This window comes from Canis lupus, chromosome 23, assembly GCF_011100685.1.
Source record: "Canis lupus familiaris isolate Mischka breed German Shepherd chromosome 23, alternate assembly UU_Cfam_GSD_1.0, whole genome shotgun sequence".
NCBI classification, from domain to species: Eukaryota; Metazoa; Chordata; class Mammalia; order Carnivora; family Canidae; genus Canis; species Canis lupus.
In genome coordinates this window covers 3,464,153-3,489,667 of record NC_049244.1, presented here as the reverse complement: position 1 = coordinate 3,489,667, position 25,515 = coordinate 3,464,153, and the positions used below count along the sequence as shown (strand labels likewise).

At 35.7% G+C, this 25,515-nt stretch overlaps 1 protein-coding gene across 32 annotated transcripts in view; it reads right to left on the bottom strand.

Annotated features, from left to right (window-relative positions):
• The window catches only part of CLASP2 (cytoplasmic linker associated protein 2), a 177,853-nt gene that overhangs the window by 129,359 nt on the left and 22,979 nt on the right, over positions 1-25,515 (bottom strand). For 31 of the 32 annotated variants that reach the window (XM_038570274.1, XM_038570273.1, XM_038570276.1 and 28 more), the window contains exons 4-7: positions 24,300-24,391; positions 23,062-23,137; positions 21,425-21,522; positions 14,197-14,267 (exon numbers count right to left, since the gene is read on the bottom strand). In XM_038570274.1, the coding sequence (XP_038426202.1) occupies positions 14,197-14,267; positions 21,425-21,522; positions 23,062-23,137; positions 24,300-24,391 (337 nt within the window). Of the gene's footprint in view, positions 1-9,374; positions 9,977-14,196; positions 14,268-21,424; positions 21,523-23,061; positions 23,138-24,299; positions 24,392-25,515 lie in introns of those variants that run through there. The other variant, XM_038570304.1, reaches the window with a different exon arrangement.

The window sequence follows — 25,515 nt, the reverse complement described above, 5'->3', positions numbered from 1 at the left end:
ATGAAAAACTGCTCCATTTTTACATGCCAATCAAAAGATAAAGCCAGGGACGCCTGGGTGGCTCAGCGGTTGAGCCTCTGCCTTTAGCTCAAGGCGTGATCCCAGTTAGGGGATCGAGTCCCACATCAGGCTCCTGTGGGGAGCCTGCTTCTCCCTCTGCCTATGTCTTTGCCTCTGTGTGTGTGCCTCTCGTGAATAAATAAATAAAATCTTAAAAAAAAAAGATAAAGTCAAAACTTTATATCATATCTCATTAAAAAAATCCATTTTGGGTGGCTTTTCTTCAGTAAACCAACTAGTTAAGAAAGAACAACCCACAACACCATCAAATTTCATGCACAAATATACTGTTTCATATTAAGTAGCTTCTTATACCAAAGTTCCTCTTTCCTCTTGAAGCTATATCCTTCCTTATTCTAATTAAAACATTGAGTAAGAGGACTTTGGATTCCTGAATGCTTTTACTCTCTTACATATCTAACAATGACCATGATCATATGTAACAGGTCAATTAGTAACTGAGATTAGGAAACAATAATTTCTATAAGCTATGGTACCATAAGTGTCTCAGAAAAGTCAAGTTTTAATTGCCTGCACTCCTCACTCTGCTTTTACAATAGAATACTCTCCTTGGCTTTCCTCTGACTTCAAAGGTCCCTCTAGCTCAGTCTCTTCCTCCTTTATCCAATCACTAAATGTTGAATATCTTCCTTCCTTCCAGACTACACACTTTCTAAATGCCTTCAACTATTCTCAATAGTTTAAAAAACATCTATATGCTCACAACTCTCAAATCTTTGTCTCTAGCTTATACCATCTCTAAATTCCAGACCTAAATATTCAACTGCCCTACTAAATATCTCTCCCCATTGATATCTTGAAGACATCTCTAATCTGACATACATAACCTAACACCAATACCATCTCCAAACTTGTTCTCTGTTCTCCCCAAGTCTACCTCTATCACAGTAAATGACATCACCATCTATTTAGCTATTCAAGCCCATGATGTAGGAGCCCCATTCCAAGTTCTCTGCCCCACATCGATTATTCTTTTTTTAAGAGACTTTTTTTTTTAATTTTTATTTATTTATGATAGTCACACACAGAGAGAGAGAGAGGCAGAGACACAGGCAGAGGGAGAAGCAGGCTCCATTCACCGGGAGCCCGACGTGGGATTCGATCCCGGGTCTCCAGGATCGCGCCCTGGGCCAAAGGCAGGCGCTAAACCACTGCGCCACCCAGGGATTCCCCCCACATCGATTATTAATAATTCTTGTTGTATATAACTCCAAGTTATATTTCAATTCCACCTAATTTATTTTTATTTCTGGTGCCATTCCTAATCTAAGACCAGTATCTTCTCTGCTTGTACTGCTACAACTTAACTGGTCTCCCTGCTTCATTCTTGAACTTTCAAACAGAGTAGGCAAAGAGATCACCTAAAAATGTAACTTGGACCGGTGGCTGCTGAAACTGAAAAATGAAAGGCTGATGGGGAACTTTATAAATAATAGATCAAGTTGACAACACCTGAACCCATTGTTCAATACTAATATACAAAAAAAGACCATCAGGCACTGTATGGCTTCTGATAAAAATACATAACACCATCTATAAAAAATGTGTGCCAAAAACTGCCCAAGAAACAAAAACAAAAAAATTAGGCCTGATTCTGATCAAGCCATTAGGAGAATTTTCAATTTTCAGGAAATAAAGGGGATATAAAAACCTTAAAAAACAAAAACATAAAACCACCATGGCAATGTAATCATCAAAATCTAGTATGTGGTAAAACTTTACCTGATATATTTTTTCAACAAATTAGTGGCAAGAGGAAAAAAAGAGAGACATCTGCTACAGATGAATAGAGCATTAAGTGATTTATCAGCCAATTAGAATGGTCAACCTTGTTTGAATTAAAATTCGACTGTAAAAATAAAAATAAAAATAAAAATAAAAATAAATAAAATTCGACTGTAAAAACATATTTAGGACACAACTGAGTAAATCTGAACACTGAATATTTGATACTAAGGGTTAATTTTTTAGATATGAAAACTGGTTGTCAATAAAAGATTTCCTGGTAACTAACAAACAAAACCTCTAATTGTCTCTTAAAAAGATGTTTTACTTTACGTGTGTGAGTGTACATACATATGTGTCCACACACAGATACGCCAATCCAGCAGGATAGGTAAAGCTAAGGAAAGATGGGTAGGGATAGAGATGAATAAAGATTGGTTATGTATTGATAATTTCTTGAAACTGTATAGTGGGTAGTAATGGAGGTTTGTCACAATATTCTCTATTTCTGGGTATGTTTGAAATTCTTCCTTAAAAGAACTATGACAATTTGAATCGCTTTGCTCTCTTGCTTAAAACCCTGTAATGGAACCCCAATAAAATTATTAGAAATATATTAAGACCACAGAAATGAGGCAGGACAAAGTATATGAAACCAGCATGCAAAAAAATAGTAGCAACAAGTTCTCATAAAATGCAAATTAAAAGGATGAAAAGCTTTTGAAAAATAAAACCACTGCAGAGTTGCAACTCAGAATTCTTAGAAGCAAATTGAAACAGCAGTGAGAATTGGTCTACCTTGTAGGACAGAGAAGTGATACTCTCTCTAAGCTACCAAGGACAGGAATGATTTGCAAGGAACCACTGAAAATCCCTATGAAATGATTTCATCATTAAGGTCTTCCAATTCCCAACTCAGAAAGCTCAATACTTTATATACAAGTATGCGTGTGCATGCTTACATATGTGCATGTGTGCGCACGCACACACACACACACAATTCTGTAAAATAGAACCTCCAGAAAAGGGGAAAAAAGTTCTTGTAATCGCATAAACTTTTATTTGCCAAAATTAAAATTTAATAGAAGGATTGGATGAGAAAGTTAAGGAGAACCCCTAGAATACAAGGGAAAAGAGAAAGACATAAAAGTTAAGAGACAAAAACATAATGGACAATGAATCAACACAGGAGGTTCAACTGTGTTGACTGTAACAATTTTGTAAGGAGAGACTAAAGCTAATGAAGGGGAGAAATTTATCAAAAAAATAAAAGAAGATTTCTCAGAGCCAAAGAAAATCACCAGCTTTAAGAAGTAAAATAATCAAACAGTAAACATTTACAATGTATTCAACTTAAACTAAAACAAAAAATTCTAGTGAAATGACTAGAAATTAAAAATCCAAGTGCTTCAAAACAATGGCCAAATTTTAATATTCTCACAAAGATGCTGCGTTTTGAGGATCACAATTAATCTTAAATTGTTAAGAATTTTATTTAAAAAATAAGGTCCATCTCATATAAAGTTTAAAATAGACCAAGAAATTTCATAATATCTCTTACTTAGCTTTCTAGGTAGGTATTAACTCACTAGTTAAAAACCTGCTTGAAAACTTTTATTCTTTTCTTTAAAGGAACCCATTAAAAATTTAAGACCTCTGATAGTTTAATGAAATTAAGGGGCAGACACAATTTATTACTTGGTATTAATAAAATTTAAAACAACATATTTCATGATACCCATAATATCAAAGTAAATAATAAATGACATTCATAATAAGGTTTATTTTTTTAAGATTTTTAAATTTATTCATTTGAGAAAGACAAAGAAAGTAAGAGCACAAGCAGGGGGGAGGGGGCAGCGAGAGAGGGAGAAGCAGACTCCCCACTGAGCAGGGAGCCCAACAACCATGATGTGGGGCTTGATCCCAGAACCCTAAGATCATGACCTGAGCCACAGGCAGAGGCTTAACCAACTGAGCCACCCAGATGCCCCAATAAGGTTTATTTACAACCTTCACAAAAAGTCATTTTGGGTAAATTTTCATGACAACTATAGTTGGTCATAATAGCTGTCAAGAACATCAACTATACATTCTACACATACCAAAAAAAAAAGATGTAAACCTTTTCTTGAAGAATCAGGTTCATCAGCAATATCATCTTGGAGAATATGCTGTTACTGGTGCCCCAAGACCTTGCACCCAGATGGGTAAGGTGGTCTTCTGTTTCAAGAAGGCTAAGATTTTCTACTGCCTAAATTGCTGAATGCCTAATCTTTTGTTCCTTGTTATTTACTTTTTTTCCTTGTTTTCCCCATTATCACTGTTTCTAGAGAAAAAGTTTGGCCTTTTTGCTACTAAATTAAAGGGCTGCTTTCTTTCAGTGATTTGTGTTAACCCAATTCTAGCATAGCACAAAGAATATTCCAGGGTATAGAAGATGAGATATTTACTCAGCACTAATTTCTTGCTATTATTCCTTTCCCACCGAATCAGCAGTCATATGTCAGTTTGGAGTGGTCTAGAAGGCTTACCTCTAGAAAGTCAAGGTTATACAATCACTTATATGTTTTTTAAAAGATTCATGTTTGGGGAAAAAATGCTCAATATCACTCACCATCAGGGAAATACAAATCAAAATCACAATGAGATACCACCTCACACCTGTCAGAATGGCTAAAATTAACAAGTCAGGAAATGACAGATGTTGGCGAGGATACAGAGAAAGGGGAACCCTCGTACACTGTTGGTGGAAATGCAAGCTGGTGTGGCCACTCTGGAAAATAGTATGGAGGTTCCTCAAAAAGTTGAGAATAGAGCTATCCTGTGACCCAGCAACTGCACTACCAGGTATTTACCCCAAAGATACAAATGTAGTGAGCTGAAGGGGCCATCTGCACCCCAGTGTTCACAACATCAAACTATGGAAAGAGCCATGATGTCCACTGACAGCTGAATGGATAAAGATGATGTATGATGTGTGTGTACACACACACACAATGGAATACTACTCAACCATCAAAAAATGAAATCTTGCCCTTTGCAATGATGTGGATGAAATGAGAGGATATTATTCTAAGCAAAGTAAATCAATCAGAGAAAGACAATTATCATATGATCTCACTCGCATGTGGAATTTAAGAAACAAAAGAGAGGATCATAGGGAAAGAGAGGGAAAACTTAAATAAGACAAAATCAGGGAGGGAGGCAAACCATAAGAGACTCTTAGCCACAGGAAACAAACTGAGGGTTGCTGGAGGGGAGGGTGATGGGGAAATAGGGTAACTGGGTGATGGACATTAAGGAGGGCACGTGATGGAATGAGTACTGGGTGTTTTTTTTGTTTTTTGTTTTTTTTTTAAATTTTTGTTATTTATTTATGATAGTCACAGAGAGAGAGAGAGAGAGGCAGAGACACAGGCAGAGGGAGAAGCAGGCTCCATGCACCGGGAGCCCGACGTGGGATTCGATCCCGGGTCTCCAGGATTGCGCCCTGGGCCAAAGGCAGGCGCCAAACCGCTGCGCCACCCAGGGATCCCTGTACTGGGTGTTATATAAGATTAACGAATCACTAACCTCTACCTCTGAAACTAATAATACAGGATATGTTAAGTAATTGAATTTAAATAAAAAATTTAAAAATATTCATGTTCGAAAGAACAGAGTGTATTGAAATGTTGTAAGTGTAGAAACAATCTATTTGCAACAAAACGTTGTTTCTTTCTAGCCACTCTGCAGCAATAACACCAAAGGGCAAATTCCTCCCATGAGCTTTTGAGGCAGATTGCAGGGCTCAGTGCCACATAATAATCCTACAGGTTTTTAACTCTATCTGATTTGACTGCCCAGAGCTACTTTGCAATCAGCTGACTACTTGGTTTTATATTCTTGGGTAAGGATAAATAAAACTAAACAGAAAGGCACATGAGAGCCACTCTCAGCAACTCTTCACATGATAGCCATTACAGTGTTTCAAAAACCCGTTTGCCTAGAAAGAAAACTAATAAAATCTTTCATATGATCTTGAAGTTAAGCTTATATAACATGTATTCAATAGATAATAGATTGATAGCCAAAATATATAAAAAGTAACTATCAATAAATAACAAGAAAGTTAAATAACAAAAAAAAAGTTGGCTAAGGATGCCAGAACATAATTCATAGAAAAGGAAATACAAATAACCAAACATTTGAAGATGATCAACCTTACCAGGCAGTGGAAATGTCTTTAAAAGGGTGAGATATTTTTCACCTGTTTGACAGGTAAATTTAAAAAATATTAGTAATAGCGAGAACTGAAAAGAATGCAGAATAGCAGGCACTGGTAGTGGGAATATAAGGGGTAAAGTCTCTTTTTGAGGAAATTAGCTACAACGAACACAATTTGAAATGAAAAAAACTTAGATCCAGAAATTCTACTCTAAAGTATTTTAAGAAACATATGTGTATACACACGTATTACTTGTAGAAAAGTGTTTCAGAATCATTTAAAAAATTTTATGAGATTAAATAACCTCAAATTCTATAAAAGAAATGGTTATGATACATTCATACTATGGAATATTATGTAACAATTCAAAGACAGTTACACATGAGGAACATTAAAAAAAAACAGAAAAACTCTGTGCCATACTGAGTAGACATAGCAAATGGCAAAAATACTTTCAGAACAATATCATTTATGCAAACAAAAACCAAAACCATTTATTTTGATACTTAATATGCATGTAAGGCACAGTAAAAGGTATGCAAAAACAGATACCACAATAATAAAAGTGTTCACCTCTGTTTATACCTGGGCTTTGAGGTGGTTCTGAGGGGAATTTTACTTTATCTGCATTGTTTGAATTTTGAAAAGAAGATATTTCTGTTAGTCAAAATGAAAGAATAAGAAATAACACAGGTTAGGAATAACATCATCCATTTGTTACACATGTTCACATGATATTAGCATAGTATATGTGTATTATATGTGAGAAAGACTAATATACAAGAGTATATATAAAACTGATAAAAACTACAAATCCCAAGGTAACATGTTACTATGTTTACTATCTTTACTGTTCAGATTTCCTATTTCTATTTTTAAATTAAATTGAATTCATTTTTTTAGGGCACCTGGGTGGCTCAGTCAGTTAAGCATCTGCCTTTTCGATCCCGGGTTTCAGCACCAAAAAAAAAAAAAAAAAAAAAAAGCATCTGCCTTTGTTTTTTTTGTTTTTTTTTTTTAATTTTTATTTATTTATGATAAGTCACTCAGAGAGAGAGAGAGGCAGAGACACAGGCAGAGGGAGAAGCAGGCTCCATGCAGGGAGCCCGACATGGGATTCGATCCCGGGTCTCAAGGACCACGCCCTGGGCCAAAGGCAGGCGCTAAACCACTGCGCCACCCAGGGATCCCAGGCATCTGCCTTTGTTTTAAGTCATGATCCCAGGGTCCTGGGACTGAGTCCCACATTAGGCTTCCTGCTCAGCAGGGAGTCTGCTTCTTCTACTCGTCCCCCCTGCTTATGCTCTCTCTCTCAAACTCATTCTCTCATAAATTTCTTTTTAATTATTTTTAGAATAAACTCTATGCCCAACATGGGGATCAAACTCACAACCCCAAGATCAAGAGTCTCAAGCTTTACCAACTGAGCTAACCAAGCACCTCCCTAGATTTCCTGTTTTTATTCTTTATTTATATTTTAAAAGATTTTATTTATTTAATCATGAAGACACAGAGAGAGAGGCAGAAACAGACAGAGGAAGAAGCAGGCTCCCTCAGAGGAAGGAGCTTGATGCAGGACTCGATTCCAGGATCCTAGGATCATGCCCTGAGCTGAAGGCAGATGCTTAACTGCTGAGCCACCCAAGCATCCTGATTTCCTATTTTTAAATAAAGGTGTATTGCTATACTTATCAATAAAATGCAATAAAAATACTCCCATTTTTAAATAAAGGTGTATTGCTACACTTATCAATAAAGTGCAATAAAAGTATTCACTTTTGAAGAATAGAATGAGAAAGGTTTACCCTCTGAACTTTATAAAAGACTGTTGCTTTAATTTTTTTAAATGAGTACATTCCTAAATAGTCTGAATGTATTTATGTATTGCTTGAAATACGAAAAATTAAGCAAAAATACACTGATATCCATTGACTTAATGTTTAATGTGATTTATGTTTAAGAAAGAAACAAAATCTAAATATGGCCCAAATCAAATTTAACATTTAGAGTTACCTGTAAATTAAGGTTTAAAACAGAAATAAATATATAAACTTGGCAATGCCCATAAGTATACGAGAACTTAATTTGATAATTTTGATGGACTTTGCCTTAAAAATTAGTAGTTAAAATTATTTTCATAAGGACATCTAAAAGACTTACGTAAATTCTTGGAATAAACCATTACAATATCAAATCAAAATATACCTAACAGTTTAAATGACTATTTACCAACATCATCATTTTGGTACATTTGTATCCCATTCCTCATAGTTCCAAGGAGACAAACTCCTGAGAGAGAAGTCATATTGTCATAAGGAAGGATAAAACTGTGAGAATTAAAACTTCCAAAAACAGACCAGTCTTCCTTAAGAACCTAGTGAAAATACAGAATATTTTTGAGGAACTTCAAATTTCCCTTCATACATATCTCTGGCATTGATGATGTTATAAAGTTTACTTCTAAGCATATTTTAAAAAGCTCTAATAACAAAAAAAAAAATCATGCTCAGGTAGTTAGGGGTTATGAAGGACAATACCGAATGCAACTTAAGGTTCTAGATTTGGTTCTCGTTTGCTCTGTGTCTAGATCTAGGACTTATCATAGTAGCAAGCCTCAGTTTCACAATCTGTGCAATGGAAATGCCAAAATATTCCGTATACTTATAGAATTATTTGTACCTGAGGAGTTAATGTAGACTAAGTATACTAAAGTACTCTGGAACAGTATAAAGCACTGTAGAAATATTTTAAAAATTATTATTATAATAAAACACTGGAAAAATCTATTTTTAATCAAATTATACCCTATATAGGATTTGTAAAAGAATAAATATTTTCTAGAGAACTATTTACTAGGGACACTGACAAATCACAAGCATGTTAATTAAAATAGTGTCTATGGCAAGACATTTTGCTTCCTTAAATACTTTATTAATACAAGATTCTACTTGTTGTCATATACAACAGGAAAGATGATAAGCTAGCCAACCAAACCTTCCTGCCAAAAGCTGTCATTCGTCTAAGAGCCATATTCCATATTCTCTCTTCAAAGCTTTTGCATATATTCCATGTTTCTTCCAATAACCCTTCCTATAGACTACCACAGACTGAGGGCTTGCTTGGGTTGCAAGGTAAACTGACATATTTGCCAGATCCTATACAGACATATCAAGCAGAAAAGGATACTAAATGGCAAGCAAGCACACATGTGCATATATCCACACACAACTGTACACATACACACACACACACACACAGTCTTTAGGAAGTAATATATTTCTCACACAGCAAATGATCGTCACTTTAAAAGGAAGTATATAACAACACAAGCACAAGAAGAAAAACAGATCTTACTCACCATCTCCCATAGCCATTCAGATGGTCCAGGGAGCTTTCTCAAACCGAGAGGTCAAACAGCACAGCAAATAAATGCTGCTCGGTGCCTGCGCCACTGGGTTCGGCCTGCAGCCTGCAGACACCCAGAGCACTGTGTGACCCAGGCCGCGCTGCAGCTCTGCACCGCAATAGCCAACAGCTGCTACTCCACTTCAAAATAAAAGTCTGGGGTCTTGCTGAAAATCCTTGTCTATTTAGCAGAACCTAGCAGAGCCTGATCAAGATTATTCTTTAACTACACATATGTGGTTATACACAGGTTACGGTGCTTCTCCTTATACTGGCTGCCTGAAATTTAATGTAAGAAAAGCTCGAGGAGCCAATAAATGCCATCCCAGTAGGGGACTTTTAATGCAATCATCAAAACACAAGGCATGTGTTCAGCAATCATTTTCTGCTTCCCTAAAGATATCCATGTAATCAGTAGCGATCACATGATCTGATGGATTAACTGATTTGTGCCTTTTAAAAAAGGTTTTCATGCTTTTGTTATTACCTTTTAATATTTACAACAGAAGATTGCTAGAAGTGCACAAACAGGAATAGCCCAGTTTCCATGATTAACTGCTCTCATTATGCAGGAAGCATTTCTGGCTGCCGTAAACAAATCACGTCAAAGGCAGCCCATCAAAGGCTGCTCTGTGTGCGGACAGCAGAGCCACACGGAACAAAGCTTGCTTCTGGTGGAGACAGAACCTAGCCAGTGCGCAGCTGCAGGACACGGAGCACCCTCCATCCAAGCTGCACAACCATCAGCACATTGTCAAGCTTCGGGAAGGCCCTGGGGCTAATAGTCACAAACAAACACGTTTTAAAATCAATGTAAGAAAAGGGCTGCTTTGCTTTTCACTAAAGTGTATGCTACAAGCATATAAAGAACTAGACTGCAAGTTACCTTATTTAGCCTCTTATAATCCAAGTATCAGGGTAATTTCAAAGCCTAATTTCTATGCTTTGTTTTATTGCAGCCTTCTAGAGCAATTTTTTTCTAGCAACTGTTTCAAATATAGAAGTGGGGAAGCATTTTATGATGATTTTACTCCAAGACTTCATTAGATCCTATGCACAGGAGACAAATGAGAATTTTGCATAGTTTTTTCACAGTGAAAGAGAAAAAGACTTACAGTCACAGCCACCAACACTGTTGGTGTTTACATCTCAGCTAGTGTAGGAGATGGTCTAAAAAGCTCCATGACAACAGGCCCAGACATAATCACAGGGGGCCTGCAACTCTCAGTCTTTTCCTTCCTCCAGGGCTGGTACTGCCTCCTTCCAGCCTTGATCTGATTAACTTTAAACTCAGTTATCTTCTAACAGCAGAGCTAATTCTCCACTGTACTCAGGGATTCTGCTCTAGATTACTTTACTTACTAATAATCTAATATTATTAATTATATAATAATTTAATATGAGAATTAAAGTCAGGCTTAGAAAACCCTCAAGATTAAAAAATGTGCATTTCTCCCTTTCCTAAACTAAATGATATGCTCAAATCTCTAATTATGTAATTTACTTTGTGTCTTGAGTATGCTGAACTAGTTCTCTAGAAAATCAAGTCAAAGAGTTCAACCAAAACTTAAAAGAATATAGATATGGCAGTTATGAAAGAAATCAGAGACAAAAAGCATGAGATGTAAAATTGTGTATCGGGACATGCATAAGGGGATAAGAGGTACACTAAACAGAAAAAAATATCTCTTATAAAGTTATACCTTAATAACAAATCCCCTGGGTTTTTTTGTTCTTGTCTGTGTTTACTAAAATGATCTTTTCATCCCCAACCACTCTAAATCAATATATCATAAGAAGTGTGATGCTTTAGGCATAGACGCTAAAATTTTTTATTTACCAAACAGTTTCTAGAATATTATATGAAATAAATCTGAACTGAATGCCATGTTTGGGTAAACTCTTAACAATTTTCTTTGCACATGTACACCAAGTGATAGAGAAGGGGTGCTACCTTCAAAGGCTCTCAGTCTGTTATATGCATGAACTATTTTCACAAGTTTTCATCTTGAGCTTTTACTTTGCCCAGTAATGTTTTTCTGTTCTATAACTTTAAAGTTTTAGGTTGAGGGCACAATTACAATAAGCCAATAAGGGCTGAAAATTTTGTAGGGAAAAATCGTGGAGAAATTTAAAAAAGAGTATTACTTCGGGTACAAACTTTTTACCTTCAAATTGTTACTTACAAAAATTCGTTTTCAGTGTTCAATTGATAGATTTCTCTCCTATAAAAATTATTCAAAAATTATTCATTGTCTGGGGTTAGGATGACACATACCATAATGTTAGTGTAAATAATTTTTTCACTTAATTGTTTTCACTTAGCTGCAAGGATTTTAGGAATAATTTAAATTAGTTTCATTAAATTCATTAAACAAAGGGTAGTTGTATTTTTTCCATTACCAACTGTAATCATTCTGGATATTCATTTGCTTACTTGCTTACAATCTATCTCCCTCCCTAGAATGTAGGCTCCCTGAGGCAGAAATTTTGTCTTCTTCACTGTTGTAACATGATCTAATCTACATTTTAAGATCACTCTTACTTCTGGGTAGAAAATAGATTCTAGAAGGCAAACATGGAATAGAAATCTATCGCAATACTCAGGTAAAAGCTAAAGACTTAGGGTGGGGTGTGAGCAGTGGACACAGGAAAAAAAATGAACAAATTTTGGATATATTAGGATTTCAAAGGTAAACCAAGGGGGAGATCAATTCAGGTTTGTACCCTGAGCTGATGATGGCAGCACTGGCTGAAATGGTAAACTGGGAGAAAAAGAGATTTGAGGAAAAGGAAGAGACCAACAGTTAAGCCTGAGATGCCTATTAAGCACCCCAAAGGAAATGTAATCGAGCCACAAGCTACTAAATCTAGAGCATAAGAGAGGTAAATAAGGGCCAGAATCACACATTTAGGAGTCAACAGCAAGTAGTCATGATTTAAAGCCTTTGGGCTGGATTACATTACAGAGAAAGAATACAGACAAGGGAGAGGAAAGACCTAGGCCCTGGGACTTGCCAATATGATAAATAGGCTTCCCTTTTCTATTCTCTTCCCTTATTAATGAATCCATTAAAGTATTTTTCAGTGACAGCATAGTATTGTCATCAAAAACACCCTGACTTATTTCTATATCCCACTGTATGACTATTAAACTTTAATATTCACATTTGACCACAGTTAGAATATTCAGATCATAATCTCCAATACATAAAGTCTCTGAAGACTCCTTCCAAGAGAAATAAATGCAAGATACTGACCCCAAACCTCCTGTTTATGGAGAAACGAGAAAAAGAAATGGGAGCTAAGAGAACAGGGAATGTAAAACCTTCTATTTTGAAGGTAACAGAAATAACCTCACAAAAAGACAGCACTTTCAAAATAAACCATGTTCAAGTAATAAATACCTTAAATTTATAATATGCATTTTAACTTTTTTCTTAGAGTTGTAGCCACATAATCAAATACACAAATGAGAATGCACTATAAATGGAATGAAAACATAGTAATCTCAATCCAGGAAATTTAGATTAAATTTAATCTTCCTGCTGTTTCTGGTTTCTATGGAAATAGAGGTAACTGCTGGAAAAATTAGGATAAGGTACTCAGAACACCTTCTATTCAGAGAAGAGTGAGAAACAGCTGGCAGTCAGGGTGAGGACTGTTGCACTGAAGTCAGTTTACGCTTCTGGAACTAAGTTTAGATTAGGTTTTTAACACTGAACTGTCTGTCATTCCATCTGCCTTCCTGCAACACAGTAAGGCTCAGTCTTGGTTTAATAAAAAAGAACTAAATTATATTAACTAGTTCTTCCATTATTTGACTACACAACTCATACCAATTTTCCCCCCAATATCAGGTGTATTACTAAGGTAACCACACTCTATTTATTTTTAAAGATTTATTTATTTGAGAGAGAGCTTGAGCATGCGTGGGGGGGAACAGAGGGAGAGAGAAGGGGAAGAAGATTCTCATTGAGTTTAGGGCTTTGAGATCATGACCTGAGCCAAAATCAAGAGCCTGATGCTTAGCAGACTGAACAACCCGGGTGCCTTCCCTCCCCCTCTCTTTAATAGGAACCGACTTTCCTAGGTGGAAAAAACACCTGTACTATTTTTGGAAAAAGAATATATTCTTCACATATATGGCTAAAAATGAAAAGTCGTGGTAAATGTCACCCACTAAAACCAAACATAATCTAGCAACCTTACAAAAAGAAGAGCAACCACCAAATTGAGTAAGTGCCAGATACTAACCCGAAACAACCTTGTATTCTAAATTGTCTCATATCAGTTGAGAAACCAAAGATGATCAGATCATGCTGATGAAGTTTCTACATGTAAGTCTCTTCACCAATATCATCACTGAGAGTCTACACATAGGTGTAATAAAGCCCATCAATCCCCAAACTTTTACTAAAAACAACTAAGACAATTACTTTTGGAATGAAAACATTTTATGCATGGAACATGGAAAGCAAGAGAGTCAACATATCTTTAACCCAGAAGCTACAAAAATTAGGAAAAGAACCATATCATTTTACACAATTGATCCAAAATTAAATTTTCAGTTACTATAAAAGAGTCAGAGAATAGGTAATAATTAGCAGGATGTAAAGACTCTATTATTATATCCTAACTAAGGTTCAAGCCACAAAATCAAATCTGCTGAATCAGTGACATAACAGTTGACTTGAAAACATGTTTTAGTACCTAAAACTTTGCTAAACAATCTTAGAAATGTTTGAGAACTGAAATAACATAATTATTCTTACCTTTGCAGACACTCAAAATCATGCCGCCTGAATTTTGCACTTCATCAAATTTGGCAAAAATCATCTCTAATCTGGAAATAAAGAACACATTTGTTTTTATACAGTTTTTGTTAAATTTTTTTTAAGATCTTATTTATTTGACAGAGAGAGAGCGCGCGCACAAGTTGGGGATGGGGGGGGGGGGGGGGCAGACAGGAAGAAGCAGACTCCCTCGTGAGTAGGAAGCCTGACATGGGGCTTGATCCCAGAACCCTCGGGATTATGACCTGAGCCGAAGACAGATGCCCAACCATCTGAGACACTCAGGCGCCCTTTATATACAGTTTAAATAGAAACAATTTCCTTAATCACTTCCCTGAGAAAAATAAGTTCAGGGATTCAGTTAGTTTTATACAATTCTCTTTTTAATTACCTCACTTACTAAGAGAAAACACAAAGCCCATCCCTCTTAAGTAGAGAAGCAGCCAAACACAGGCAGTTATCTATGTGCAGTTTCATAAAATTATGAAATTGTTTCATAATTTCATAAAATTATTTCTCCAAACCCATCAAAAATACTTTAGCTACAACCTTATAATAAATCTGAGTCACCAAACATCTTTAAAAAGTACATAAAATCATGCAAAGGAAACATAAGGAAAACATAAAAACAATGAAATATAAAATGCTAGAAACTAAAATGAGAAGGATATAACTGATAATTTGATATTTTCTCTACTATTGACTTTCAATTACTGCTTCTGATTATATTCAGAATTACTTTCTATATTCTGCTATCATTTTTTTTTTAAGTCAAAAATATGTTTCTTCGCCGGGACACCTGCACCCTGATGTTTATAGCAGCAATGTCCACAATAGCCAAACTGTGGAAGGAGCCTCGGTGTCCATAGAAAGATGAATGGATAAAGAAGATGTGGTATATGTATATAATGGAATATTACTCAGCCATTAGAAACGACAAATACCCACCATTTGCTTTGACGTGGATGGAACTGGAGGGTATTATGCTAAGTGAAATAAGTCAATTGGAGAAGGACAAAGATTATATGGTCTCATTCATTTGGGGAATATAAAAAATAGTGAAAGGGAATAAAGGGGAAAGGAGAAAAAAATGAGTGGGAAATATCAGAAAGGGAGACAGACCATGAAAGACTCCTAACTCTGGGAAACGAACAAGGGGTGGTAGAAAGGGAGGTGGGCGGGGGGTGGGGGTGACTGGGTAACAGCACTGAGAGGGGCACTTGATGGGATGAGCACTGGGTGTTATTCTGTATGTTGGCAGATTGAACACCAATAAAAAATGAATTAAAAAAAACGTAACTGTTAGAAAAAGATCCTAAGCAATTAAAGAAATTCAGAATACATTAAAACCAAAAAAAATGTGTTTATTACAAAAATAATGTATACTCATTATAAAAGAAAACTAGGAAATATAATTAGGAAGAAGAAAAAAACCTAAACCCCAATCCCACCATCCAATTTTTTAAACTGTATGCCTTCAGTTTGTATTTATATATAAATGGTTTGTATTTATATATAAATTTTCTTTAGATCAAAATGGGATCATGCTGACAGCAGTATTTTTTAGTTTGCTTTGCCTTTACTTTCCTATATATCATGCTATTATTGATTGATTGACTGATGGATTTGAGAGAGAGAGAGAGAGCGCTGAGCACAGGAGGGGAAGGAGGGGCAGAGGGAATGGGAGAGAGAGAATCTCAAGCAGGTTCCACACTCAGTGCAGAGCCTGACATTGGGCTCAATCTCAGGACCTGAGCAAAAATTAACTAACTGAGCCACCCAGACACCCCTATGCTATGATTTATTCTTAAAGTTATGACTTAGAGATGTGGAGAAGGGAAGAGGGCCACTGTCATTTTTTTTTAAGATTTATTTTTATTTATTTATGATAGACATAGAGAACGAGAGAGGCAGAGACACAGGCAGAGGGAGAAGCAGGCTCCATGCCAGGAGCCCAACGCGGGACTCGATCCCAGGACTCCAGGATCGCGCCCTGGGCCAAAGGCAGGCGCGAAACCGCCGAGCCACCCAGGGATCCCTGTCATTTTGTTTTTAATTGCCAGATATTCTCTGTCTTACCCTTGTTTCTTTCACAGCATCATTTCTACAACCTTAGTTATTAGCCCTTGATCCATATCCTGTCATTTCTTGCTTGTAAACCGAAGATGCAGATACTTTTTTGTCTTAAAAATACATTTTTTTCCTCCTAGGAACTCATCATAATGTGATTTCTAAACCTTAGCCTCCCCCTTCTACCTCCACTGAATTCAACAAATAAAAATATTCACACATCTGAAAGCACACACTTCAGTTTAAAGACACAGGTTAAACAAACAAACAAACAAACAAATAAATAAAGACACAGGTTGCTTCATCCTACAGAGTAGTATCTTCCAGAGAGTTGAGCAGACACCAGACAAGTTGCCCAGGACAAGACTGGACAAGATGAAATGGGAGAAGGAACACTGGAACTGGAAGATGGGACCTCAGAATGAAGAAAGATCACACAGGCCAGAAACAGAAAGGAGAGGATCCAGGAAAGCTCTCTGGGGAAAATGGCAGAACAAGATGTTAAGAAGCATGAAATTAAGAATTAGAGTAGCAAAATGACAGTAAGAAACTGAGGAAAGAAAGCTCTGAGAGAAGAGAACTGGTAAGGAACTGAGTGAAGTGGGCAAATAAAACATACAGGTCCTTAACTGAGCTACCAGGTACCCCAGGGAAAAAAATGCTTAATTATTACTTTAAAACTATTTGACTCAATGGCTTTATAAATAATACTTAAGTTCAGCTATTTTAATAAAGAATGTTCTTGATATAAATAAGGGTGGACAAAATCAGAAATTCTACCCTAAAGGGCTATATCCAATAGGAAATTTGGAAATCACCAAGGGAGCGCATTTAATAGGCAGAAATACTTTTCAGAAAATTAAAGTGAGAACATAACCACTATATGATAAAAGATTATAGTTTTCAAATAAATGCAATATCCCGTATAAAGCTATGAGAATAAATGTTAGGGAAAAAGGGAAACAGTGCAACAATCATCTAAAGAAATGGGTAAGGGATCCCTAGGTGGCGCAGCGGTTTGGCGCCTGCCTTCGGCCTAGGGCACGATCCTGGAGACCCGGGATCGAATCCCACATCGGGCTCCCAGTGCATGGAGCCTGCTTCTCCCTCTGCCTGTGTCTCTGCCTCTCTCTCTCTCTCTGTGACTATCATAAATAAATAAAAATTAAAAAAAAAAAAAAAAAAGAAATGGGTAAACCAAAATTCATTCATATTTTACCTTATAAAAGTTTTAGACTCAAAATACTACCTACAAAATAATGAAGTCACATGCTAAAAGGATGGAAAACACTTGTATGCTTGAATAAGCAAAGCTATCACACCCTGTACCCTCTCGTTCCCTACTATCTGGTAGAGAAGCCTCATGGAGAAGAACAGAACCAGAGCATGGAGGAAAAGAACTGTAGCCTGGGAGTCAGAAAGCCTCAGCTTCTGACCAACTACCCGTCACTGCTCTGGTCTCAGAATCCTTATCTGCCAACTGACTCACCACTTAGTGGTCAGAGAAACCATAAATAAGAAGGGACAGGGTTAATAAATCATTGGCTTATTTCAGTAAGAACATTAAAAGTGTAGGCTATCCATGTATGATAAAGTTCCTAGGAGACTGATTCTGATGGGGGGGAAATCAGTTAAGGAGTTTCCCCTAACAACTAAAAGTATTTATAAAACATAACTTAAGAAGAAAGGAATATTATAGGCTAATCTTATTTTGAGCATAGGTGGAAAAATCCTAAATACATATATGGACACTTAATTTATAATAAAAGAAACACTGAAGAAAGATGTTTTCAATAAGGGATGCTGGTCAAATAGCTACTCATAAGAAAAACAAAAAAAAAAAATGTGTCTAAGGCAGCCCAGGTGGCTCAGCAGTTTAGCGCAGCATTCAGCCCAGGGTGTGATCCTGGAGACCCAGGATCAAGGCCCACGTCAGGCTCTCTGTGTGGAGCCTGCTTCTCCCTCTGCCTGTGTCTGTGCCTCTCTCTGTCTCTCATGAATAAATAAATAAAATCTTTTAAAAAAATGTGTCTGAACCCCTATCTCACACCATTTTCAAAGAAAATATCACATGGACTATAAATCAAAATGTGAATAAAACTTCAAGACAAAAAAAAAAAAAAAAAAAAAAACTTCAGGACAGTTACCCAGAGAATGTCACAAAGATTTTTTAAACTGGGCACAGAAATTTCTAATCATAAAGGAAATGACTGGAAACTACATCAAAATTAAAAACTTATGTACATTAAAAGACATCATCAAGAAAATAAAAAGGCAAGTCACAAAGGGAGAAGATATCTGAAACATATGCATAGCTAGCAATGACTTGTATCTAGAATGTATTTTAGAAAGTCCCACTAATCAATTTTTAAATGACAGACCACCCAATTTTTAAAAATAGGCAGGAGATCTGAAAAGACACTTTAAAAGAACATACCCAAATGGCTGATAAATACACAAAATGGTTCTCTTCCTTATTAGTAATCAGAAAAATATAGATTACCCCTATAATGATAACACATGTACCAGAAACTTAAAATTAGTGAGTTAAGACTAAATACTAAATGTCAATGAAAATGCAGAATAATAGGAACTTGCAAACAGGGCCAGTGAAAATATCAGTGCATACAATCACTCTGGAAAACTGTTTGTCAATATCAATTATAGGTAAGCATACCATATGGCCCAGCAATTCCACCCTTAGATACATTCCAGGAGACGAATATATAGGTACACAAAAAGACAGGTACAAGAGTGTTATTTATTTACTTATTTCTTTATTAAGGTTTCATTTATTTATTTGAAAGAGAGAAAGAAATTGAGTCTGGAAAAGGGGCAGAGGGAAGAGGAGAAGCAGCCAGCCCCCCCCCCCCCACCCCCCCCACCCCCCCCCCCCCCCCCCCCCCCCCCCCCCCCCGCCGAGCAGGAAGCCGGATGTAGGGCTTGATCCCAGGAACTTGGGGTCACGACCTGAGCCAAAGGCAGACACTCAGAAGACTGAACCACCCGGGTGCGCCAACATAATATTTTTTAATTGCATTATTCAAAAAAAAAAAGCAACAAACTGAAAATAACTCACAAGTCCATCATTAATATGGATTCATAAAGTAGGACTTATTCATAAAATGGAAAGCTAAATGGCAAAATCCAACAACCTAAATGACTTAAAACAACAACAACAACAACAACAACAACAAGGGGCACCCAGGTGGCTCGACTGGTTGAGCAACTAACTCTCAGTTTCGGCTCAGGTCATGATCTCAGGGTCATGGGATTGAGCCCTATGGTGAGGTGGGCTCCATGCTCAACAAGGGGGTGGGGGGAGGGGTGGTACTGCTTGAGGATCATCTCCCTCTGTCTCTCCCCCTGCTCTGTCTCTCAAATAAGAACATTTAAAATATATAATATATATGTACATATACACACTCTTACACATAAATACATTATGCTAACATCATTTCTTTCATTCATATAAGATGATGTAGGATTTACTCAAATGAAATTGTTAGCCCCGGAAGTAGAAAATGAATGAATAAGTAAACAAAATGCATATTTAATGGACAATTACTGAAAAATAATTGGTATTGGAAAATACTACATGGTAAGAGAGACAGCCAGGTATAATGAGTTATAACAGAACATACTACCACCTCTGAAGTAGCCTTGCATCTCCTGACACCCTGCCCCCTACTACCAAAAATCTAATCAAGCCTCCAGATCCAACTACCAATTTATAGGATATAAAGACAGAAGGATATGTTAAATCATATCACAGAAAAAGAATTAGCAATATTCAGAATATGGGAAACTTTACAAGATAAACTACCTGGCTTATTCAACAAATAAACACAAGAAAAAAAAGCATTGGAGGTATATAAAGATTCAAAAAGACTTGTAAGAACATATCAACTAATTGTTGGACTGTATTTGGATCCTGATTCGACCAAACCTAAAAATATATACACAAACTTATGACGTTTATGAAACAACTGGAAGTTTGAATGCTGACTGGATATTGGATTTACAGATTTGCGAAAAGATTTAAGTTGTGATGATAGTATTATAGTTGCGATTTAAAAAAAAACTTTTTTTCATTTAGAAATGTACTGAATTACAGATGAAATATTATGAATAGGGATTTGCTTCAAAATAATACAGGATAGGAATAAGTTGGTAAGACTATAACATACAAAACTGGCCACTAGTTGTTAATTATTGAAGCTGGTTAACGGGCACATGAAAGTTCATTATACTATTGTCTACTTCAGTAGATGTTTGAAATTCTCCATAATGAAAAGTTTTAAAAAATCTTTTCAAGCCCCCTTTAAAACAGGAACTAAAATTTGATTACAAAAAATTTAATTGGAATAATATTTAATAAAAATAGTAACTCTGAGAAGTACTAAAGAAAAAAAAGTATCTTTGGAAAAAAATGTTCTGATATATGAGAAGCTCATCAATAGGATTTTTACTGATCTGACCAAAGCTATTGTACTCAGATATTGTAAATTTTCTTTTTATTTGACTAGGTTTTTTTTTTTTTTTAATTTTTATTTATTTATGATAGTCACACACGCACAGAGAGAGAGAGGCAGAGACACAGGCAGAGGGAGAAGCAGGCTCCATGCACCGGGAGCCCGATGTGAGATTCGATCCTGGGTCTCCAGGATCGCGCCCTGGGCCAAAGGCAGGCGCTAAACCGCTGCGCCACCCACGGATCCCTTATTTGACTAGGTTTTAAGACTAGTGACTAATTCTTATACAGCTTTCTGTCATCCAGTTTGTGTGATACCTTTCAACAAGAGGCACTCAAAAAATATTTACTTAATGAATAGATTAATATTTTTACCAAATTCTTGCTCAAGCATCTTTCAAATAATTATTAGTGCCTGGTATCAAAAGACAGTTTACTGGATGGTATTTAATTAAATATTAAATAATGTATGAGTAAATAACCAAACAATGTCCAAAAAAATTACAGGATATAAAGAACTTTTTAAACAGTGATAACCTATATATCTTTTTGTATTCTGTGAATTTTAAAACATTTCAGAAAATTGAACCTATTGAAAATAAACATATGAAATTAAAACTTTTAAAATCAGCATCAAAGAAAAACAAATTTAGCATGACTTACCTAGCAGGAGGAATTCCTCTCTTATAAAGATCCACCCTCACTCTCTCTCCCACATGTCTATAGATTTCCACCATAGCCAATACTGCAGCATCTCTCACCTGCCAAAGAATTCAGAGCTTAAACTTAGATGAGACATAATCAAATACTTCACCTCAAGGCATCATTATAACTTGAAGTTCTCAGTTGGTTTTAATGTCTCTAAAACCCCTGAGAGATTCTGGCAGGTCATTAACAAAAATGAAGAGGACTTGCTATGAAAACTCTAGGGAAACTTTGTAAAAATCTAAGAAACACATACATAAAAGTTACCAATGTGGCTTTTTAAAAATCTTCTATTTGTATTAAGACTGCTTAAAGAATTGCCAATAACTGTATGAATACAAATCATTATTGTGGTTAATATACTTTCCTGAAATAAAACTGCCCTTCAAGAATATGGTCTGAACTCAACACCAGTGTTCACAGCATCATTATTCACAATAGCCAAAAGGTGAAACAAACCCAAATCTCCACCTATGGATGAATGTATGAACAAAATGTGGTATACACACATACAATGGAATATTATTCAGCCTTAAAAAGGGAGGAAATTCTAACATGTGCTATAACACAGACAAACCTTGAAGATATTATGCTATGTTAAATATGCCAGATACAAAAGGACAAATTGTATGGTTCCACTTTCATGAAGTACCTAGAGTAGTACAATCATATAGAAAGAAAATAAAATGTGGTGGCCAGGAGCTGGGAGTTGGGAAGATTGGAGAGTTATTGTTTAATGGGTATGGAGGCTGGGAAGATGAAAAAGTTCTGGAGATGGACGGTGGTGATGGTTGTACAACAGTGTGAATGTACTTAATGTAAATGAATTGTACACTAAAAATATGACTGGAATGGTAAATTTTATGTTGTGTATATTTTACCACAATTTAAAAAAAAATGTGGACTCAAGACAAGAATTTGGAAGACAGCTCTAGTTTCCTTGCACAGCTCATTGTCAAAGAGCAGATAAAGAGATAGTAGAACTCTCTTCAAACTCCAGAGGCAGAGCTAGGGCCTAATAGTAAGGAAAACTATCCAGGGTTATTCCAAATGCCCAAGTTATGCGAAAAAGGTTATAGTCAAGATTCAACTTCAACAGGATGGACAAGACCTAGAATACACCCCTGTATTATGCCTATAGCATACATGGCTCAGGTAAAGAAATTTCTAACAAGTAATACACCACTGGTACAAATACCCTCTGTTAATTAGGGTTATGACTATTGCAAAAAGTAGTTGTTATGCACTACATTCAGGAATGTAGGCTGACAATCTGTCCTCACAATTAACATGTAGGAAGACTATAGAAAGGAATCCAGGCTCTTTGTCATTCAATCTTACAAACCCAAAAACTATCCTTTTAGTTCCTTAATATTAGCCAAACGAGTGACAAACTTAGGCAACTCATGGGAATATGAAAGTGTTCTTAGAGAGTAACTTTGGTGGATTTTAAAAGAAAAAAATGAGGTGAAATCTTGACTTCACTACCCCCCCTCCCTCCACCCTCCTTTTTTTTAAATGAAGTAATAAGGGCACTAGAAAAGAAGAGGTAGCCAAAAAAATTAGTCAAGGCTTGAATGTAAGTAAAATTTTACCTTACTGTTGGAATCTTCAAATAGGATACACAAATGTGGTACCAACTTGCTGAGGGCTAGTGGCTGAGTCCCAAAACTAAATGTAATTTGAAACAGAAATAAAAGAGAATTTGGTTTTAATCAAACAGTAAACAAAATATCCTTATACTTTCTTCTTGTCTGTATCAATAAGACAAATATGGTGGAAAGCATGGGTACACATCACTAAAACATGAAGGACATGAGACACAAGCAAAAACTAATTCTAAACAATGTGACATATGCAAACTTGAAAAATCATGACTGACAATGAAAACTGTCAACACATGATCCAACAGAACAAAATGTTCAACCAATGACACTCTTGAACCTAGCAACCTATGATTACTCATGAAAATTGGAGCTTTTGCTTTAAGAGTGATTTTTTTAGACACTGGGTCTCAAATAAATTTGCATTCCAATAAAACCTTTATGCTTATTAATATTTTGATGAGGTCATGGGTTGAAAGCAAATGACAGGAGAGCCAAAAACCATGAAAATTGTGCAGAACTGAATGCACTTACAAGCTCTAGATGGCAGAAAGGATCATAGAGGAGTAAAAGAAAATAAATGAAGGTATAGTTAGAAAAAAGGAAGTAACACTACAGGAAAAGTTGAAAGCTACTATATATCACCTATCTTGTTGCATAGAACTTGACCAAAAAATCCAGAAAGAGAAAAAAAGCACTAGTTTACAACTTCTTCAGACTGGAATTCTGAGCTCTGTGGCTCTATGCTGTCAGAGCTCTGCTTACTGCTACCTGATTCACTGGCTAGTTATCTGGAAGAGTCTTGTTCAGTCTATGATTTTTAGAACAGTCTACCCACAGTGGTCTAGAAAACATGGGTTGGGGGAAATGGCTACAATATCTGAAATACCACTGAGTTAACTAAAAACAATTCCAAACTGGGCCCAGAATAGAAGTATATCCTAAGTTATGTCAATGTATCTTATATGACCATCTATTTTGGGTAGAAATTATCAACTTACTCAAGAAAAAGAAACATTTATCACTAGTAATTTAAAATTAATATACACATAAAAAATTAACAGCTAAAGACATCAAATCAAATAAAAACTCTCATACCAGAGATCAATTCATAACTACTCAAAACGTTATTTCCATAGTTTTCTTCAAGCTTTACGAAATGAGTATTGCTTTTCCCTTTCAGAAAAATGAAAAACAAGATGGCTATTTTCAATAATCATAAAACTTACATGTTTAAGGTTTCAATAAGACACAGACACACGCCTTCTCGAGATCGAAAATTCTTGTGCTTAAAACCAGATGCCAACTGTTCCCAAATGTACTATTCCAAAGAAAAGAAATATATAACACAAAATTAAATTACTCGTGTTATAACTTTAATTCCCAACCTTATCACCAACCTTAATGATAACTGAATTTTCCCATCAGACTTTATTTCTCTATAAGCTTTTCTAAGCCAAATTTATACTAATGTTGCTCTCATTCAAGTGTCTTAATCACATTTTTAGTTTTTATTTAGTTATCGTTCACTTTAGAATCAATTATTCTCAGAAAAACCATGTCCAATTCTAAAAACCTTAGAATTTCCATGGACATAGAATTCTTTCTAAGCTTTAGAAACCTCCCAACAACAATGCTACCATTATAAGCCCAGTAGTCCAGGAAGTATTTGAAAGGTCCAATGTTGCCTAGCAACTACTCCACACTGTCACATGGAACAGGCTTTTTCAACATTTTATAATTCACGCTTTTCTTGCTTTAGCCTGTTAACCAAGTACAAAAACATTATTTGGTAAAAGTCATCTTATTGCTCCCTACTATAATTCTCTTTCATAAAAAGTATACATATCTATACAGATAATTCACAGTAATTATAAGAACTTGGGGCAGGAAGGAATCCAACTTTATTCTTCTAAACACATAGCCAATTGTCTCAATCAATCCTTTCTCCACATATAGAAACATCATCCTTAGCATTTATTAAATTCATGTGCACACACACACATACCTCTTCCTGGACTCTTTATTCAGTTCTACTAATATTTCTTTTTCTGCCAAATATTCTGGAAGGTAACTTGGAAGTTTACTCAGTAAATCTTAAATGTGAATAACCTGATGCAGGAACAACATCTCTGGAACACTATTCTATATAAATACTTATATTTATGTCCAAAGACACATGTATAAGGATGTTCCTATGGAACTGTTTATAATAGCATATCAAAAAATGAGTTACAATTTAACCATCAAACAAGTGTTATAGGATACCCACCAAACTATTAACAAGAACTTCTTTCAAGATATAAAATATCTGGGCAAACAGTTTATTTTTACAATTTAATACTCTGAATTTTTTCAAAGCATATGTAGTATGTATTATAATTTTAAAACTGTATTTTAGGTAATGACCATAATATCACTGTATATACTGTAAATTCTGATTTT